Source organism: Nansenia antarctica, assembly GCF_963989245.1.
Source record: "Nansenia antarctica genome assembly, chromosome: 2".
In the NCBI taxonomy this organism is placed as follows: Eukaryota; Metazoa; Chordata; class Actinopteri; order Argentiniformes; family Microstomatidae; genus Nansenia; species Nansenia antarctica.
The window spans coordinates 57,320,425-57,341,470 of NC_137675.1; the positions used below are offsets into that span (position 1 = coordinate 57,320,425).

The window sequence follows — 21,046 nt, forward strand, 5'->3', positions numbered from 1 at the left end:
AAAAGTATCTGTATAAAAAAAAAGTATCTTGTACATATATTTACAAGACGTGATACATATATTTTAAGAATAAGAAAATACAAAATCAATACATATAAGAATCACAAAAGGCACCAAAGAATTATAAATAAACATTGAATAACCAACAGATAATTGGTTTATCTTGAAATACAATTACATCTGTTATATGTTAGACAATAAGGTTATACATGTTTATGTATTATTGATCAATGACTGTTCATCAATATTCATTGAATTAATCTCTTGAGCTACTACTGTATTAAGTTTGTGTCTATGTAACAGTAATCCTAGTATCTCTTGAGCTTGCATAAGGAAATTGCCTATTAGTGCAGAGGTTGATTAGGAAGTGAAATGACTTATAAAAAATTGGTTTCTCTTCTAAATTACATTTCCGTACTGTTTGCATGCATGCATTTTGTTTACTCAGGCAAATTATCAATTTCTATATATACTGTACTATCATACTACTACTACTACTACTTTGTATTATACTACTACTACTATTGTGTTTTTGAACAATGAAAAATGTATTCAACAAGATGCTACATGCACTATTTTGCCTCCAGCTCCCTTTCAGCTCATTCTGTCTCATGTGATGATTTATTCTAATACATTTTATTATTATTATATTATTATTATTATTATTTTACACCATTTAAATAGCTGACTGGCTAATATACTCTATACCATACAGTAATTGATACAATTAGACCTACAGTATGAGGTGTTGGGAGTAGCTGTTTTGTCACATACAGTACTGTCAACCACATGCTGGTCACACTTCTCATGTTTCATTTAGCCCCCCAGTGTAACGTGTCAGAGTTACAGTATTGCATCATACTGTACAGCTTTGTCTCAAGCTCCATTTTCAGTTTGCTTGGGTCATCCCTCAAGAATTTCACAGCACAGGCTGTTGTGGAGAGAAAGAGAGAGAAAGGATCTTCTCCGGTTTATCTTCCCATGATGCCCTATGTCTCAGTCCTGTACGCCATTGTTGTTGTTGATGACTTTCCTCTTGCGAAGTGTCACCAGGTCATAGAAGGGATCCTTGGTGATACTTGCTCTGAGGAAAGGATTAAGAGTGAAATCAATAAAGTGAGCAAAACTCATTCCATGTCAGGTTCACTTCACTTTCTCCAACTTCAGACTGGTGGCTGCATTATAAGGCAGATCATGAAGTCTACAGTAGGTAGTATGTGTTTTCAGAGGCAGGGCTGTGGTTCTGACCTGATGGACTCTATCCAGTCGTCTCGTTCCTCTGCTGTGGCTGCACTGAGCCTGTAGGACTGATGTTTCCCCTCCACCACCCTGCCTCCGTTCTCCGTCTTACACGCCTTGATCTTCTGCCCCTTGGGGTTAAAGATCTCTAGACAAAACTATTCACAAACACGCACATGCACACACACACACACGCACACACACACACACACACACACACACACACACACACCCATCATAAGGGTATGTACTTAAGCTTAATCACTTGCAAAAATGCATTTTTTTATCCAATCCTGTAATGGTTTACTCTAATTACTCTTTGTTGTAATAACTAATTGTTGCTCATTCAGAAGGGAAGCTAGTCATGCAGTGCCGTCACAGCTCATAAGGTCAAATGCACCGTACCGGTTTGCTTGGTTCTTCTTGCTCTCTGACACACAAGTTCTCAAGAGGAATGATCCCTATAGGGTCTTTATCCTGAGAGAGAGAGGGGGGGAGGGAGGGAGACAGAGATAGAAAGAGAGAGAGAGAGAGAGAGAGAGAGAGAGAGAGAGAGAGAGAGAGAGAGAGAGAGAGAGAGAGAGAGAGGTGATTTGGTTTAGCAAGAAAATAAAGCACTACTTCCACAATGTATCCATAATTCCACTCCTGTGCCTCTCGGAATATCAGAAAGTGGTCTACTCACTGTGGTATACTCAAAATAGTACAGGCAGCTGTCTGTCAAAATAAACCACCTCCTCTTCCAGGTTTTCACCCTGCCCCCTGCATTGATTAAAAGCATATGGTAAGATGAATCATCTCTATCAACCTTCATACCTCCATAAAGAAACCAGATCTTCAGGTCAGTTTAGTATTTGTTGCATAATGACACAACGGTCATGCAGTTCTCCCTCAGATTGTGATGCTGCTGATCATCTCACCCATTTTGAGCAGCCAGCCCTCTCTGTCTGGATTGAAGAACGTGTGTGTGAGGTCATTCCCATCATCCTCCGGGATTTTGAAAGGCTCATTCCGAATACTCTCATACAGTTTCTAGATATCATATCACAAAAACATTAAAAAAAATAAAAAAATAATTTAAGACTGAATAAATACACTAGAAACTTCACTTAGAAAAAAAAATCACTTTAAACATTGTTCTGAAAAGCATAGAAACGACAAAATCAAACATCATCACAGCCTTAAATCGCTCATGGACTGAATCTGCAGTCACTCTGTTTGTTTGAAGTCAAAGGAGAGTTGTTTTTAGTGAAGACATGACCGTTGACCAACCCCTGACCAACCCTAACCCCCATATTGGGCCCTCACCAAGAGCAGGTCGTTGGGCAGGTCTCCACCGTTGTTGATGCCCCTGTTCATACTGATGAAGCGCTCCAGTGTGGGCTTGTCCTTCACATTGGGGTTGTGGAGACTGGTGTTCAGCATGATGATGGCAAAGGAAAGGATATAGCAGGTGTCTGAGGAAACACAAACACGCGCACACACACACACACACACACACACACACATACACACACACACACACACACACACACACACACACACACACACACATACACACACACCGACTGTATCATAATCATACTTTCAACTCTGTATCCTAATCTGCAGCACAAATGCACAAATTACGTAAATATGCCCAAATCAATTCATACAGGATCTCTATGAATAGTCAATATATGCGCTCCCCCTCCAAGCTCCAGCCTTTACCTGTTGATTGGAAGACCCCTGTGTTGCAGTCACAGTAGCGTGTGGCAAAGGTCTCCATCATCCTGTCAATCTTCTGAGCCTCACCAGGGAGTCTGAAACTCCACAGGAACTGCCTGCAGCGAGACAGGAAGAGGAAGAGAGACACTGTCAAACACACCAAGGGAGGGACCAATGTGATTCACTCCATGTGTAGAATTCTGTTTGGAAGGGAACATATTAGTGCAAATGTACCTCAATGCCTGTACCAGATTCAGGTCAGAGAACTCATGAAGATCTACAAAGGCTTTGAGAATCTGAAGGTGCATTTCCTCCCTGTTCATACACAGACAACAACACATCAGCAATATTGTGATGGATGATTATAGTCAATTATTAGCCACCATCCTCATCATGATCATCAATTAGCAACATGGTTCATCACCATGGCAATCAATAACATTGTCATTACACTAGTTATCCTTATCCTCGTCAATGTTATTGTCAGGTTTCAACAGATAGTTGTGTATGTAGAGAATGGTTAGTAAATTAGAGTAGTAACAGCATATGGTTGTATACTGAATCTATGCTCTATACCTCTCTCCCAGGAAGTTCCCTATGGCCGTCTTGTTCAGTCCTTCCTCTTTATATAAGAACTCAGCCACTGCGTCAGCTGTCCATTCCAACAAGTTGTTTCCAACAAGATATTTAATACCCTGTAACAAGAGGGCATGACCAGTCAGTGAGGGAATACTATATCAATAGATTGTTCAAACACATGTATGAATTGTAGTACATTGAAACAGAAAGTGTAACAGAAAGTATTATCAATTCACAGCGGTGGTGTCATGCACATAGGATGTCTGAACAGTCTTCACCCCATGCCTAGCCACCGGGTACAACACATCTGTTCAAATGTAATTAACGCAAATCATATGGAATCTGCTCGCCTCTGCGTTCTCGCACACCCACTCACATATAGCTCATGCGTGATTGCTGTGTGCAGGGTGGTCGTGCATTGGGACTTGTTAGTGTTGACCTCTGAGAGGAGATGGGGGGGCGGGGGGGGGGGGGGGTTAGACTATCATTGGGGTTCCGGCAGATGCCGACGGTATGTAGGCCTCCGCTTCTCTTCACGGAACAGGATGTGGTTTTCTCACTCTCTATATCCTCATCTTTCATTCTCTGTCCCTCTCTCTCGCTCTCTCTCTCTCTCTCTCTCTCTCGCTCTCTCTCTATCTCTCTCTCGCTCTCTCTCTGCTTCTGCACCACTTTGCAGCCACCGCAGGTCTGTAGTTTAGTCATGTCACGCACTTGGCATCCGTTTCTGTGTCAGATTATCTTTTCTGTCGTCTAGTAGGTTAACTCTGTAGAATGCTTGCTGTTGCTAGGCTCCACATGTAAATATATGTAAACTGTGTACAGTATATTTCTGCTCCTTTAATGCTAGCAGGCTTATCAGCTTATCACATGTCAATACATGTCTGATACAGTGTATGATATATTAATGTTTTTGTGGATTTTAGTGTATTGCATATTGACCATGACCAAGACCATGTGACCGGAGCAGGAAAACATGCTGGGCCCTAATCATGTGACTTAAACTCACCTTTTTGGGGTCCATGTTGAACTTCTTTTTCCCACATAAGAACTTCTTGTTCCTCACAACATTTTTACTAGGGAGAGATACATTCAAAAGAGTGGCCGGATTAACAATGGTTAATGATGACACGTTTTTTTCCATGAGCGCCCTCTTATGATGACACACTGAGGTTGAGCCACTAACTACTGTGGTGGTCCTGCCAGGAAAATATCACTATGTTTCATGCTGCTGACAGTGAGGTCTACCACTTTCCTGTAATTGCAACTAAAGAAACAGGAAACACACAAAGACAAACACAAACACACACACTCATACACCCGCACGCCACACAAACACCACACACTCTGCCCTATTCCTTCTCAAAACCATAATGGCCTTTTTGAGGGAGGGAATTTGTTCCTCAAAAGGACAATATACTATACAAATAAGGTTCACATGCATGAGGAGGTGACCACAGGTGGAGGGAACTATCAAGTATGACCCCCTCTCTTCTCCAGTCACCGTAAGTCAACGTCTGGGAGGGCATGACCCGTCATACATGTGGGAGGAGCCTCAATGTAAACATGGGTGTAAAAGTAAACAGATGTGTGTGAGTCCTTAAACTACCATGTGTGATAATCTGTCTTACTTACAGATTTACAGATACGGAGGCTGTGTATTGACAATCTATTTACTGAAGTATGCCTTGCAATGTATTGGCTAACCCTAAAAGAGGAAGAGGCCCTACAGGCCCATTGTAGCTTTGTAACCATTGTGTACTTCTCCAAACGTACTTCTCCTCGTCGAGCTCCGTGTTCTGGATTTCCGTCATGACGTTCTCAATCTCCAACCTCAGCTTCTAAGAAAGAGGAAATTACGGCGCACGAGATGTGACATAATGACACTATTACATTATTAGAGCTGTGACTCACACCGGGCATTGGCACATTACTGTACATTCGACGTCATTCTATTCACAAAATTGCTAAATTCTAAGATGTCATAGTTCAGAAAATGTTGCTTCAGTGTGATAGTGTTTTGCGCACAGCTTTTGCATAGGGTGGTGGATAATGAGTTGGACTGGTGATCAGATTGGTGATCAGACTGGTGATTAGAAGGTAATGAGAAAGTCCCACTTGGGAACACCACCACTAGTGTGCCCTTGAAGCTGAACAGGACAGGCTACAGTGTCCCTGACAGATGACAGTTAGGCTACAGATCCAGTTGACAGATGACAGTTAGGCTACAGATCCAGTTGACAGATGACAGTTAGGCTACAGATCCAGTTGACAGATGACAGTTAGGCTACAGATCCAGTTGGTTAAAATACTGTGATCTGACGCTGCCGGAAGATGGATAGCAGTTTCTAAGGCAGAGGCTGTACATTGTTTCCCTTTTTTACATTTATTTTTATTGTATTTTATCTTTACCTTTTTACTGTTTTCCCCTGCTTTTATATTCTTTCTATGCTTGTATATGTTTTTATATTCACTTTATGTTCTTATTCCTGTTGTAAAGCACTTTGAGCTGCATTTCTTGTATGAAAGGTGCTATATAAATAAAGCTTTACTTACTTACTTACTTGAGTAAGGCACTTAGCCCTAAGTTACTCCAGGGAGACTGGCCCTGTAATCTCTAATTGAAAGTCGCTTTGGATAAAAGTGTCTGCTAAATGGTAAAAATGTAAAGTGCCTGTTGAGAGCATTAGCCCCCATACCTGAATGTCATCTAGCAGGTCATTCTTATGAAACTTAATAGTTTCAATCTCCCGAATCTCCATTGAGCTGAGGTTCGTGGAAGCTGTGGAGGACGCACAAATATTCACTAACATGAATACACCAAACTATACAAACTATATACAAACAATATACAATCTATATACAATCAAACTTTAAAGGACTTCATGGTCAGCAAATGCATGGCTGAGCAATCAGACACAGCCATTGAATAACAAGCTTCCTATAGAAATCACACTCAAAGTATTCAATTGTCACTCCGAAAATTGCCTTGACAACCACCCACACACCCACACTCTCACACACATAACTGACTACTGCCTTTCTCAGCACTGCGTTCAGAATAACCACTGAACTTCTCTTTCTACAGAATGAACCACATGTACCCATGTCCATTAGTAGCTGATACATGGTTTCTCTTTTCTTCTCATCAATTTCTCACAGTTCTTACTGTAGATGAGACATCATTCATTCGGTAGTCGGTTCTCCTTTTTCACATCCAAACTACATAGTGCAATCTGCAATATTCCATGCCAAACTCCAGCTGTACATGCTTCCTAATATGACTGATTAATTGGGTCTGTGTAGGTAACAACATTTTAAAAAATGTTGTTGACCATCACATAATAGTCATATTATGAGTTCAGTACAGAGGCATTGTGACAAGATGTCCCTATACACAGTCTGGTGATACTTCCCAGCATGGATAGAGACTAAAACTTGTGTGAAATTGAAATGGTAAATAGAGCAACTCTCCCCACTTGAACTCTTCAAGCTGACTTTACAGCACAGTATATAGTAAATATAGTTGGGACATTAGAAAGCATTAACTCATAGATTCAAGCTCTCCTGACACAATTTTCTACTGTATCTCATTGAAATAATTTATTTATGTCAAAGTACAAATTATTTTGTTCACTCAACGCTCTCCAACTTACAACTACTAATCTGATAATTAAATGTAACATTGACAATGTTTGATTAGACTTAAACACACCATTAGCCTATTTGACAAAACAAAAAACTGTAATATTCAGTGATGTTAAATGTTATAGTAATAAAAGCTTACCTTTTCCCCAGAGGAAGCTGTCTTTTCTTCGGCAGCCCATGTTGTTGCTGATGGAGAGTGACTGTGGCTGTACAGGAAACGTGTCACTGTGAAAAGAAGGGCAGATGCCAAAGATACCGAGTGACACTGCTCAGGCCCCTTCCAGTTAATGCTAACCAAAGACACTATACCCATTGCAGGCACAACTTAATTGTACCCTTCATTTACGGATGTATTTTTTCAAATATGACTTCCAATATAGTGTGACTATAGGTGTGTGTGTGTGTGTGTGTGTGTGTGTGTGTGTGTGTGTGTGTGTGTGTGTGTGTGTGTGTGTGTGTGTGTGTGTGTGTGTGTGTGTGTGTGTGTGTGTGTGTTAGGCGGGGGGCTCAAACTAAGCAGGGCCCATTCGGTCCTTGATGTCTGGCCCCATCTAGTGAAAAAACGACTGTAGTGCATGTACAAATAAAGTACAGTCACACAAGCAAAGCCAATAACTAAATAAGATAACATTTGCTAATTATTGAGTAGCAATAAATAAAGTCCAATAAATAATTCACTGAGCATTTTTTCAATACAATTTTCGTGATAATATAAATATATGTATTTCACATACTTCCTCCTATCAGAGATGTGCATGGACTTCGACCGCAATCGTTTCAAGCGCGCCGCGCTGCATGACACTAGTGAGCGCGATATAGACGGGGCGGTGGACGAGATAGAGGCAAACTTATTTCCTGTCTTGCACATGATTTAACTTTTTTGTCATTATTGTTTTCTTTATAACTAATACATCGTTTAACCTGCGCTTGGAAAATGCAAGCCATAAAATGTGTGGTGGTTGGAGATGGGTGAGTTATTATTTTGAAGTGACTTTTGTACGCGCAATTCCACCTGAAATGTTTGAAGTTCGGATCTGGGTGTGTAACAAATTGATGTATTGAAACCATCTTCTTCCTGCGTTGTTTGTCATCCGGACACATTTAAAAAGCCTAACTTTGTAGTGTAGTCTACATTAATGTGCAATCACTAAATAACCCCCGAAGAATTAGCTACTGTTTTGCATATGAATTGAGTTGTAAATTGTTATGATGATACAGTAAATAATTTGAGACACAGCTACATAGTGTTGTGATAAGTTACCATGAGAGAGTAATGGCCAGATGCATTGAAATGGCATACTCTAGGACACTGGATCAGTTACAGTGATTTAATATATGTTGTTCAGCATGATGCTGAAGGGAAACAGTGTTGCTTGAAGACACCAATGGTTTAACTTTTCACACAATAATATATCCCTTGTCTCTGTAACAAATAGATTTTGAGGTGGTAGTGTTTTAATGCACAGAGCCTATCTGGCCTTGAACCTGGTGCCCAGAGGCCCTATACAGCTGATCCTTATCACACCAGTAATATTTCCTCCAGGCAAGAAGGGAGTAGAGTAAATTCTATTGATAAACAACAATCAAGTTGAGGAATTGATGATGATATATAGATAAAACTGTCATTTTTACCTCTAATCAAGTTGGAAGTAACTGTCTGGCAATACAAAGTGCATTCATCAGGAGGCAGGAAGTGTCTTTGTAAGATTGGTGACACATTGAAGACAAAATGGAAGCTGAGGTGTAAGCAGGAGATTGGGATTAGTGGGCGTAGGCGAGAAAGGGACATTGAGAGAGTAGCTGTTGATGATAATGGTGCTAAATGATAGAAAAATCGATGTCAAGGCAGAAAGTCTGTACGGTGATACAGTGAGTTGAGAATGCCTTTATTTTACTGTTGTTCTCTTTTTGCTACCGATAAGTTCCTCGTGGGCTTTTTTTATACTGTAGTTTAGTTCCTCTTTGGTCTATGGTTCACTGTGACTCTGTCTTGTGATTTCTGAGGGAGTGAAAAAAAAAAAACACAGCTATAATACACCTCTTCACTCCAACTAACACAACACAGCCTTACTACATACGGTAGATGACAGAATATACTGGCCTAAAATATCTGTCCGAAAGATATTACCCTTCTTCTTTCGTGTAACGTCAGAGGTCCAACTCGGTGTCGCGTAGCCATGCCCGCATCTCTGGTTCTAAGTCGAAGAGGCTGGCTTCTGAAGGTGGTCTATATAAGGGGCAGATGGTGATTATATGGTCGGCGGTCTGCTCTGGGTCACCGCATTCGCATGCCGCACTGTCCGCCAGGCCCCACGCCTTCATTGATGTTTTAAAGCGACCGACACCAGTTCGATATTACCCTGTGGTCATTAGAGTGCTTTTTTAAGTGCTGGTGTACATTGAAAAGGTGTTTGATAGGCTACTTCTGTAAAGAGACCCAGCAGCCCCTCAGCTTTTAACTTGAAATAGACATAGCATAGCTTCAGAATGTGCATGACACACCAGGTGACACTCATATCCGTTCCTACAGCTGACTTGGAAGAGAGTGGTAGTGGTAGAGTGATGGAGTGGTACTGTGCGCTTGACGAAGGTCTGACATTTCTCAAGCGTTGTGTCGTATTGGAGGGAGATTGACACTATCCAGCTTGCCATCAGTTATTACAGCGCATCAGTACTTACTTACTTAGGCCTTTCATTTCCTAGGGGACATAGGCCATCGATGAAACCCCTCCATCCTCTCTGGTCTTGTGCTCTCTGATCCAGTTGTTGCCATGACAGGCCTTCCGCCTTCATCCCCTGTTCTGTGGTTCTTCTCCAGGTGGTTCTAGGTCTTCCTCTCTTCCTCCTGCCTTGTGGGTTCCATGTTAGAGCCAGCTGCTTTGCGATTGATTTGTTTTAGTTTTTTTGAGTGTGTGGCCTATCCAGTTCCATTTTCTCCTCCTGATTTGGACTTCAATTGTTTCTTGTTTGGTGAGTTCCCACAGGTTGCTGTTTTAGGTGGTGTTGGTCCAGTAGATGTTTTAGCTGGTGTTGGGCCAGTAGATGTTTTAGCTGGTGTTGGGCCAGTAGATGTTTTAGGTGGTGTTGGGCCAGTAGATGTTTTAGGTGGTGTTGGGCCAGTAGATGTTTTAGGTGGTGTTGGGCCAGTAGATGTTTTAGGTGGTGTTGGGCCAGTAGATGTTTTAGGTGGTGTTGGGCCAGTAGATGTTTTAGGTGGTGTTGGGCCAGTAGATTCCAAGAAGGTGTTGGAGGCAGTGGTTGAGACATCAGTGCTACATAGTATTTGGCCATGTCAAGAAACCTTTTAAATGTCTTCCCCTAATGGGTGACAAGTGAAATGTATAATTATGCATGATTTTCACTGCAAGTTGCTCAGCTTCACTTTCAGAAATAGACCTGTCTCTACGGCATGTTGGGTGGTGGTTTGACATTGACGATCAGTGTGAAACTCAAGTGCGTGCATTCTGAGCTGGCCTAAAACTGCGCAGCGTGGGTAGCTATTTGACAGCTAGGAGAGATGGCGAGGGCGATAAAGCAAGTGAAAACCAGAAGTATGTTTCAAAGAGAGACATCAAACAGGGCTCCCTGTGTCTCAGCTGTCCCGGTTGTCACCGCCCTATCTCCTATAAGGACCCTACTGAGGCAGCCTCATGCAGGCTAGGAGCCCAAAGAGAGACTGATGGGTGGTTAAAGATTCATGGGGAAAGTTCAAAGAGATGTGAGATATAAATGCATTGATGGCATATTGAGTGACTACTGCCATACTTTATATGCATGAGGGCTGGTGTGTGGGTATGAGGTATGCGGTTTCTCTGTGACACATTTTGGCTGGGGTGCCAAAACGAATAGGCCTGCAGATTTATTTTGGGTGAGGAACTTAGACTTCATTCAAAATGAATGCATTCCTACTCCCAGGACTCAGGTTGTCTGGTTTTTAGGTCAGTGTTGAGTCATACTGAGGATCCTCATTTGATATGAGTTGAGTCGGGGTCCGGGGGAGCATTAAAACATTTACAGAAACAGCAGTTGGCTGTATATGTCGGATTAATGCCATGATTTATCTTCAGTTGCTCCCAGTTGCATATTTAATGAACCAATGAATATAATACGTAAGTAAAGCACTGTTGCCACTTAGTCATTTGTAAAAAAAAAAAATGTGTAAAAAGCCAATGCACCAACAGCTCAAAGGAACACCACCTTATTAAAGTGTATATCCCTGTTCCACCTGTTCTCTCTGTCCCATCTGTGTAGGGGTTCCATACGAGAGAGAGAGAGAGAGAGATCATGATCATGATCATGCCATGAGAGCAGGTGGAGAGTAGGAGGCACTCGGGCTGGTGGTCCCCCTACTTTGACTCAGAGCAGTGCCAACTGCATGTGTGTGTGAGTCAGAGGCTGGCAGAGTTAGACATTGTACACTGACTCTAACTTCTGTAACTTATGTACAGTATCTCTATCTTGCCCCTTCTTTTTACTATAAACTAGAGAATCAATTAAAGCAGCACAAATGTTTCTCCAGGGCTTGAATGGAAAGACTTTTGTCTCTTCTGCCAAACTCTAATAACAATCAAAGTCGAGGCAACTTTTAAGGAAAAGCTCATGGAACATGTAGCCCAGGGTGTCACTTTGTAACCTAAACATTCCCGTTGGGATTGCTCCACAGCCGAGCATTCCTTCCCTCGTGCCTGTACATGCAGGTGCATGCTCCTCTGTGGAATTTCACTCCCAACAGCGACTCTTTATTCACTGCAGTCAGAGGTGTTTTTGAACTTACTGTAGGTCACCATGCTGTATGTTGCCTGTTGGAAATAATTCAGACCCTCTTATGCTATTCATTCTTCACATTGTATGTGTGTGTGGATGAACAGCTATCCTGTCGGCACAGGAGAACAGTGTTGGCTCTGTCGCCGTGCTGTTTTAGTTTGTGAATGGACTAGATTTTAAATAACATACTTTCATCTGATACTTTTTAAAATCTTAAATGCTCATGAATGATTTATAATACATTTGCAATCATGTCCAAATTTAATATAGGTATTTTAATGCAAATAATGACTGGTATGGTACAACCTTTTGTTCCAAACAAAGTCTAAAAAAGGAATATACTCTATCAAGAAATGAGAGATTTGAAGTCTCATTTGAAGTCTGCCAACATAACATGTTGTTGTTCTAACAGCTGGCAGGTAGCTGCTCTAACATGCACTACTCTCCATGTGTATGCTACAGCAAAGGTGTGTGTGTGTGTGTGTGTGTGTGTGTGTGTGTGTGTGTGTGTGTGTGTATGCGTTTCGGTGTGTGCATTTGTTAATGTTCTTTTGCAGCAAAGAACACTTACCGTATATGTGAGATGTGTTGGCACATCATTTATTGCTCAATCTGTGTTTCAGTGCTGTGGGAAAGACTTGCCTGCTCATCAGCTATACAACCAATGCCTTCCCAGGAGAGTACATCCCTACAGTGTGAGTGTTGTAATATACCACCGACACAATCACAATACAAAGGACACAATGTCCTGTAACGGATATCATCTTTTCACTATGAAAACTAGTAGAAGGTGATCATAACACTTTATGGAGTTTGGGATTGGAATAACACATTAACAGCTGATTAACTTAAGAGACATAATGTGTGTATTGTCTATAATGAGAATAGTTTTCCATTCTGATGTTATTGACACATTCCTGATCCAAATGGACTCATTTGACTTGTTTGCAGGTTTGATAACTACTCAGCGAATGTTATGGTGGACAGTAAGCCTGTGAACCTGGGGTTATGGGATACGGCAGGACAGGAGGACTATGACCGACTCAGACCTCTGTCGTATCCACAAACGGTACAACACATTATTCCCTCAACATCCCTATCACTGCCCTGCCCCACACCTCTATTGAATATAGTCTTTTACTACTTTATCAAAGCCTCTTGACCACTATCCCTATTGTAAATGGGCTGTACGTATTTGATATTTTCTTACTATGAGCTACTACTCCTTGGTCTTCCTCTACCACGTCCCTGCATATTTCCTATGCATCCAAATGTCACTATATCCCAATGTGCCAAATGACATGCACACCACCTCTCCATGTTCTCACTAGCACCACTGATCACCTCTTCTGTTTGTCCTCTAGGATGTATTCCTCATCTGCTTCTCTCTGGTGAGCCCAGCATCGTTTGAGAACGTCAGAGCCAAGGTCAGTAAGCACCCATTTAATATACAAATCACACACACACACACACACACACACACACACACACACACACACACACACACACACACACATATTCTGTTTGAACTGCCTCAGGTGTTTTCCGATCTGTGATTAGTGCATTGTAGTCACTAGTCTTTATTTAGGAATTGTTGATTTGTTTTGATTGCTCCTGCTTCATTATGAAGATTGCATCATCCCTACAGATGCAGAATACTGCATATATGTCACACGGTCTGGTGAAAAGTTATGCATGTCGGCAACTCTCAAGTCATGCAAAGGATCAAAAAGCTGTGTTGAAGAGCCCACTAAATATAATAAAAAACAGTTTTAGGATCACTAAATACTTAATTTAGTCTTCATTTGTGAATTGGATTCACTGTATCGCGTCCCGTCCTGCTTCAGGCTACTGGGTTAGTGATACGTGGCTTGTAAACAAACGTATGTTTTAGAATGTATTCAAAAGCAAGGACTGTGTGATCATCTAATTATGTGTAGTTATGTGTTTTTAGCATGTTCTATCAGCATGTTGTGATGTGCTAAACATGCAGTAAAAAAAAAAAAAGAAGAGATTTGTCCAAATAATGTTCTACCATTTTCCTGCCTTTGCACGGCAGTGTAGTGCAGTAGTCTTTTTAGTTGATCATTTTGAGTAATGCAGCTTCCCAGAATGAATAAAAAAAATATGATGACAATTTCAATTAATGTTTTATAATATTAATTTCAATTCTACCTATTGTGATGTTGCTATGACTTGCTGTGACCTCTTCATTTTCTGTAATAATTGCAGTGAAGTAGTCGAATTGAAAAATGAAGGACAGGGACAGCACAAACATTCATTTCATTGGTGCCAGGCCAGCTGATCCTGACTTTTATAAGTATGGATATAGAAATCTGCTCAACAGAAATCCTACACCACGTTGACGTCAGAGACGGTAGCTAATCAGAGGGAAACAAGGTTATTGCTGTAATTTCAACTAAACCCACACAATGCCCCCCCCCCCCACTAACTGTCTTGGTCTGCTTTGTTTTCACTCGGTGAGACAAGCAGCCCAGATGTTACATCTGCAGCTTTCAGCTCCTGTTGTAATAAAATGAGCTGTCCTTGGTTTGGTAGTGAAACTGTCCGTATGATAGGGCGGTAAGAGAAGCATTCTTCCAACATTCTCTCTCAGATACAGGCTGCATACAGTACTTCTGGGCTCTTGAGAAAAAACTGCAACATATACCGTAGTACATTGACCAGAGCTGAGTACATTACACAACAACGGACAAAAGCCTCTCAATTATTCTCCTTCTTTTTAAAATCATTGAATGCCATGCACTTCATCGAGGCCATCATAAGGTATGAATCGTTATTAAAATTGACGTCAATGTCAAATGTTTCATATGAGCTGTTTGTCACTAGCAGAGGTAGAGATGGAGGGACATGTTCTAGAAAGTGATAGAAGGTCAAAAGATAAATGATGTGCTTTACTCTATCATTTCTCTATCTGACATGGTCAAAACAAATGTAATTACAATCCATAGTGGTGGTCTAGGGTAGGTCTGCCTACCAGACAGACACAGCACTCACTGCAGCAGGGCACAGGAAAGCCTTAATCCATCAACATCAGGTGCGCAAATTAAGATGGAGGAGAAAGAAAATTATTCTTGCTCTTGGCAATTATTGAGAGACCAGCATTAATCCATTCCAATTTGTGCCGTTTAGAACCTCACCGCTTGCACAAACGAGTTTAGTTTAGTCCTTTGATTTGTGATTAGCTTCAAACAATAGTCATCTCAGTTCCCCAGCCCGGATGCAAATGTTTGACACTTTCTTCTCAAACCAAAATCTCAAGTGGTTGTTCCCTCCTATATTTCAATATGTGTCTTTTTTCTATGCCATATTCCCAATATGGTCTCCATGGAAACACTACCCATATGCAAGCCTTGGATGAGATGAATAAGGCTGCAGGTGACAAATTAAGATCTATTAAAGAAGGAAGGAATCTACGTTACACAGATGGTGTGGGGGTGGCATGATCTGTGTTAAGAGTCAGACACACAGTAACACTAAACCTGTCCTTTTCATTTTGGTAATTGCCAGAGAAAAGGAGCTATAACTGTTGTGATTATTGCCTCCGTAGACCCCCTCTGGGTAACCATTGTGGATCAGCTGGAGATTTAAAATAAAATAGTGCTGTGCAAGCTGTCGCATACAGAATGTCTCTCACAGCCCCTCCTAAGGCTGAGTTGTGATGTATTACAATGTATGTAGCCTCGAAAGATACCGGATTGGTTAGTTGTTGACCACACCCACCAGAACCTCCCTCCACCAAAACGCCATTGTCGTGTAAGAATGACACCACCTGCGATTTGAATAACTTCTCTTTGCCACTAAAATCAGCATATGACACGCTGTGTTGCTGTTCTCATTACCATGCACTATAAAAAGGACATGTCTTCAACCCTGACATTTCTTCCATCCTGCTGAAACCACTAATGAGGCCTGTTTGAGTAGCTTCTGTATTGCATTAGCGAGACTAACAATGACTGTTGAAAACATACAGAACAGTGATCCAGGAGTGAAAACAAGTCTTAAGTGAAGGCTGTCTAAGCACGCAAAGCACAGGAGGAGGAGGAGGATGAGAATAAACTGGGGTTACTCACTAATGGTCTCTGACATTTACAATCATTATTCTGCCTCATGCGTAAAACTCTCATTTATAAAGGTGACTGTTGTTTTCTTCTTTCTTATCATGCACAGTGTTGTCTGACAGTTTTACTTTGTATACTTCACTTGTATTGACTTCCAGTACTGTGCTACAGATTTATTGATTCGGTAGATGTGGTATAGTTCAGTGTGTGTGTGTGTGTGTGTGTGTGTGTGTGTGTGTGTGTGTGTGTGTGTGTGTGTGTGTGTGCACCTGCACCTGCCCCCTCTAGTGGTACCCTGAGGTACGGCACCATTGCCCCTCCACCCCCATCATCCTTGTGGGCACCAAGCTGGATCTGAGGGACGAGAAGGAGACAATCGAGAAGCTCAAGGAAAAGAAACTAGCACCCATCACCTACCCACAAGGCCTAGCACTGGCCAAAGAGATAGGTATGTCTGTCTAGTCTGTCTTTGATCTCCCCGTGGACTGGCCCCTCCAGCTGGGTGTGTTGGAGCAGGTACATTAATAATGTACGCTCTTTCCCATTGTATGCCCACGCGCCCTCATCCCTGCAGTCTAAATCAAATCAAATCAAAATCAAATCAAAGGTTATTTAAGTACACATTATACTATATACAGGGCAAGCAACTCCTCAACATTGCAACAATTAACAATGCAATGTAAAAAACAATAACAATCCTTTGGATCAGACATTCTTATTTGAAAAACCATGGCTTCAGGTTGTCCGTGGTCATTCTTTGTTTGTGAAATTGAATTGAACTATCAATTGACATTGAAACATAGACATACCGTGAAATATGAAACTCGGCCAGTCATATGTTTGTTGAACAGTGTTTGGCATATACTGCATTAGAGTAACTAATGGGAATTTCAAGTCAGAATCAAAATGTCATTAAATGCAATGAACCCCAAAATGAGGCTCACTCCTCATCCCATTTGCAAACAATTCAATTGCGACCCTCATTTGGAGAGTGCATGGCCTCTCCCTTCCATGCCAAATCAGCTTACACTGATTGGGACAAACAGACAAAGGAGGGAGGGAGGGGTGGAGCAGGGCATACTGCTGCAGGGCAGCTGGTTCTAACTCTGATCTGGCATACACCTCAGTGGCAGTTGCTGTGGAAGACTCCAGATATTCTGCAGTAGGGGGTTTCATAATTTAAGATTCAGCATTCATGATCACAAATCAGCGATCAACCAGGATTGTCTCTCACTCTATCTACTGTCTATCTATCTGTCTGTCTATCTACTGTCTATCTATCTGTCTGTCTGTCTGTCTGTTTATCTACTGCCTGCCAGTCAGAACTCTCAGTTCATGATGCTGCATAGTTATTAAGATTGCTGCCTTTCCATTGCACACATTCCTTGAGTGATAACTGAAATGTGTGCATTACGAATGGAATAACTTGTCTCGTTAAGTAACTGTATGAAAAGTGTTAAAGACGTATGCAGTGATGGTTACATCTGTGATGTGTCTGTCTTTGTGTTCTCCTCAGACTCAGTGAAGTACTTGGAATGCTCTGCCTTAACCCAGCGGGGACTGAAGACCGTGTTTGATGAAGCCATCAGAGCGGTGCTGTGTCCCCAACCCACCAAGGTCAAGAAACGACGCTGCCTGCTGATCTAAAACCTGACAAGACAGTGTTTTTCATCATGACTGAAGGGCTCAGGGATCACACAAAAGGAAATTTGCAACTCAGACTTTACTTTAACGATGTACGTTTTGTTTTATAACTTAATATCTCTGACTTTGATTCATTCATGTATTTGTGACTGGCACTTACTGTAAAATAAGTGAAGTTAGGTCTATAGGTTGTCCAAATTCATTTCCAGAATACACCAACCCCTCAAAATATGTTCTTAAAGGTAAATGTTGTTTTTAAATACGTGTTTAATCTGTGATATTATTCCACTATGGAAGCATTCTATTATGTGGTTTTGTTATGAGTACTACTTTTCGTTCCTTTTAAATTTTACTTTGCACAAAATGTACGTTTCTCATGCTGTACTGATGAAATAAGTGCCAATAGTTTTCTATTGAGTGCCTCATTGAGTGCTTCATTGTAGATATGATACTTTTTTACTGTTACAGAACTGAGAATTTAGGCAACAGCTACTGTACCTAGAAACCCCTCATGCTCCTTGCCTTACAGCATTTCACTGTTACTGTGTGTCAGAATTGGACATGCAAAACCACAGGATTTAGTTCAGATTTCTAAAATAAACTTTACTTTTCAGTAGTGCTGTATTGATTTCCACCTCTAGCCTCACATTTTAATTTAGCCTGACAGGGTCCAGGGAGTTTGGAGGGTTTGTGAGTGAGTTATTGCAGACACAAGGGAAGATGACAGGGGTTTATGCCTGACTCCCCATGTGTTTGTCTTAGGAAACCTCTGATCCATCCTTCTGCCATGGAGCCTTGAAGCAAACAAGTGTCTTTTAATCAAAAGTTTGTTACAAAGAAATTCCGTTGGCAATTAAGTCTTTTTTCACAGCCAGGGAAAGGCCTATTTTAATACCAATGCTGCAGTATTTAATTATCTTTGTTGCTCTTATTCCGTCATCAGGGAGATAATGTTATTTGATCCCGGAAAGAAATAATCAGCAGTGTTTCAATAATCAAATACTGAGCGATGTGTGGAGACCTAATGATAGAGACTGTCATTACTATTGTATCAAGGGTGTACAGTAGCTCTCTGTCTCTAACACACACACACAAACACACGCTGTTTTAGTGATTAAAACTACCGGTATATGAGAATAATTACAGTTGTTTTGAGTAAGTCATTAGGAAAGCCTTTTGCCTGAGACTTTTAGTGTTTGCTCAAAAGATTAGAGGAAATTAGGGTCCTTGAGTGTGCTTATCGACTAAATGCTCTCGGCAGTGTCTTGATGAGGTGATTGGATGATGCTAGTGTTGATGTAACTGTGAACACACCCCCAGGCCTGTATGAGCCACTCTGATCCACCACATGTGTGTGTCCTCCTCAGTGTGTGTGTCTCAGTGTGCCTGCCAGGTAGACACTTCAATCAAACACCCTCTCATGGACATCAAAGGCCTTAACCAAACTCCAAACACTGCAGTCACTGGGTTCAGAGCTCCTCTCAGTCATAGTCAAGCCTACATAACAGATGTCATAGCAGAGATATTCCAAGCTATCGCTGAGGGAATTCATTCCACCTGTAGATTGCAAGTAACATGCAATTATAATAAACCACAATCTTAAACATCTCAGCAGGTGTATAGAAATGTCCTTTTCAGAAGGTGAGAAGGGGAATGTGCTGTGAGCGAGGGCTGTCCCATGGCGCTGTGTTGAGAGGTTCTGGCAGTGAGGTGGTTGAGAACATCACAGTCTAAGGAGTGGTTCTGGTAGTGAGGTGGTTGAGAACATCACAGTCTAAGGAGTGCAAAGACAAAAAAGCAATCAGCTGCAGTCAGAGAGAGCTCATTTTGCACACAACCACTCCCACACCCACAGTGGGCGTAATTGATGTGCAGGGCCCCTCTGTAAATAGCTTCTTAGATTAAGTAAAGGGGAGGGGTCCGCAACATTTGCTCCCTGCCTCCGGACCCCGCGACAGGCTGCAAATGAGAAAGCCTGGCCACATCGACAGCCAAAAGCATTTACGGAATTTCAATGAGAAAGAATAGCGTGTAAACATGGGGGCCGGTGTATTTAGAGGTGGTGTGTGTACCCACGGAATTTTGTGGTTAGAGAAATTTTGGATCAGTTCCAAAACTAGCCATTGCTGTGCTATATGCCTTCCTTGCCTTCAGCAAAGGCAGTTAGTTATGTGGGATGTGAAATGTCTAAGAGAGCTGCTTAGGTAAATCAATAAGGGTGAAACAGACAATGCATTTCCTTCGCCAATCTCAGGCATACAGTACAGGATTTGAATAATCAAGGTTCATTTTGTCAAATGTCATAATTCCATTAGCTTCAGGGACAATATTTGAAGGCCATACACACAAAACATAATGTTGACTTTCCATAATGACGTCAGAGGCACTTAAATCAGTTTGTAAGGTAAGACAACATGGAACAATGGAAAGGTAAGACAACATGCAGAGCACAATTTAATTATGTAACTATCATTATTTACCTCTCTCAGCATCCACAGGAGGTGCCGATGATTTAGAAGCGAAGCTTTTGTAAATGGACTGCAGTTACTTTGTATTATGCCTCCCGCCCTGTCCTCGCTGCACTGGCCTCCCTGGCGCTTCCACTGTCTGTGTCAGGAACAAAGTGTTCAGTTCACAATGAGCAGGATAACAACAGTTAACAATAGCCAAAACTATTGAATTATAATATCCCGAGTAACAGTTTAATCATATACAGAAATACTAATGATGCAAATACCCACAATCTGTAGCATGATTCATGATGCAATTGAAAGAATGTACTCTAGCACACTGAATACAGTGTGTGCAACCCTTGTGTGATGTTCACTTTTTGGACCCTTTCGTACTGTTCGGGTCCAGTTGACCCGGGACATCATTGGGGTTTTAAAAGCACTTGTCTTGACACGGTGCTCCTAGTCCCAAGGGTGACCCATACAAGGGGGTATACTCAGGGCGCAAGAAAGCCCCAAAATAGCCCATAATATTAAAGGGCGCCTCCTGTGGGCACAAACAGGTACTGTTCCCAATAATGCACAATAGGTACTGTGTACACATTCAAAAGTGCATATCTTTTGTTCTGGTGGATCTAGGGGGCTGCCCTAGGCTGGAGCAGAGGATGCTTAGTAACAACCCACAAAGTGTCAGACCCCTGGGAATAGGTGGGGCCGAACGACAGCATGATGAGTAGAAGCGTTTTTACGCACATGATGCCCCTAACTTTGAAAATGCAAAATCCACTATAATAAAGACCTGGGTGTCATAAATCATACTTATCTAGGAAAAATGTTAATGAAACAATGTTTTCATTGCTGTTTATTATTTAGAATTTATATTCTCAATTGAATTTCACATTTATCTAATTATAATCAAAGCTGTAAAGAAAA

The 21,046-nt window shown here is 41.5% G+C and overlaps 2 protein-coding genes across 2 annotated transcripts; one reads left to right on the forward strand and one right to left on the reverse strand.

The window, feature by feature from the left end:
* Positions 1-996: 996 nt before the first annotated feature.
* LOC308150305 (cytohesin-3-like) lies at positions 997-8,041 on the reverse strand (the record flags this gene model as incomplete). The annotated part of the gene is made up of 14 exons (XM_080523151.1): positions 997-1,084; positions 1,249-1,397; positions 1,645-1,716; positions 1,925-2,001; positions 2,160-2,271; positions 2,548-2,696; positions 2,950-3,062; positions 3,181-3,261; positions 3,523-3,641; positions 4,535-4,601; positions 5,302-5,366; positions 6,225-6,307; positions 7,313-7,398; positions 7,908-8,041. 14 exons carry the CDS (start codon positions 8,039-8,041, stop codon positions 997-999), a joined length of 1,395 nt encoding a protein of 464 aa, XP_080379277.1.
* On the forward strand, positions 8,003-18,127 carry rac2 (Rac family small GTPase 2). Its single transcript, XM_080524300.1, has 6 exons — positions 8,003-8,142; positions 12,561-12,632; positions 12,889-13,006; positions 13,302-13,364; positions 16,308-16,467; positions 17,536-18,127. Exons 1-6 carry the CDS (start codon positions 8,108-8,110, stop codon positions 17,664-17,666), a joined length of 579 nt encoding a protein of 192 aa, XP_080380426.1. The 5' UTR covers positions 8,003-8,107; the 3' UTR covers positions 17,667-18,127.
* Positions 18,128-21,046: the final 2,919 nt, after the last annotated feature.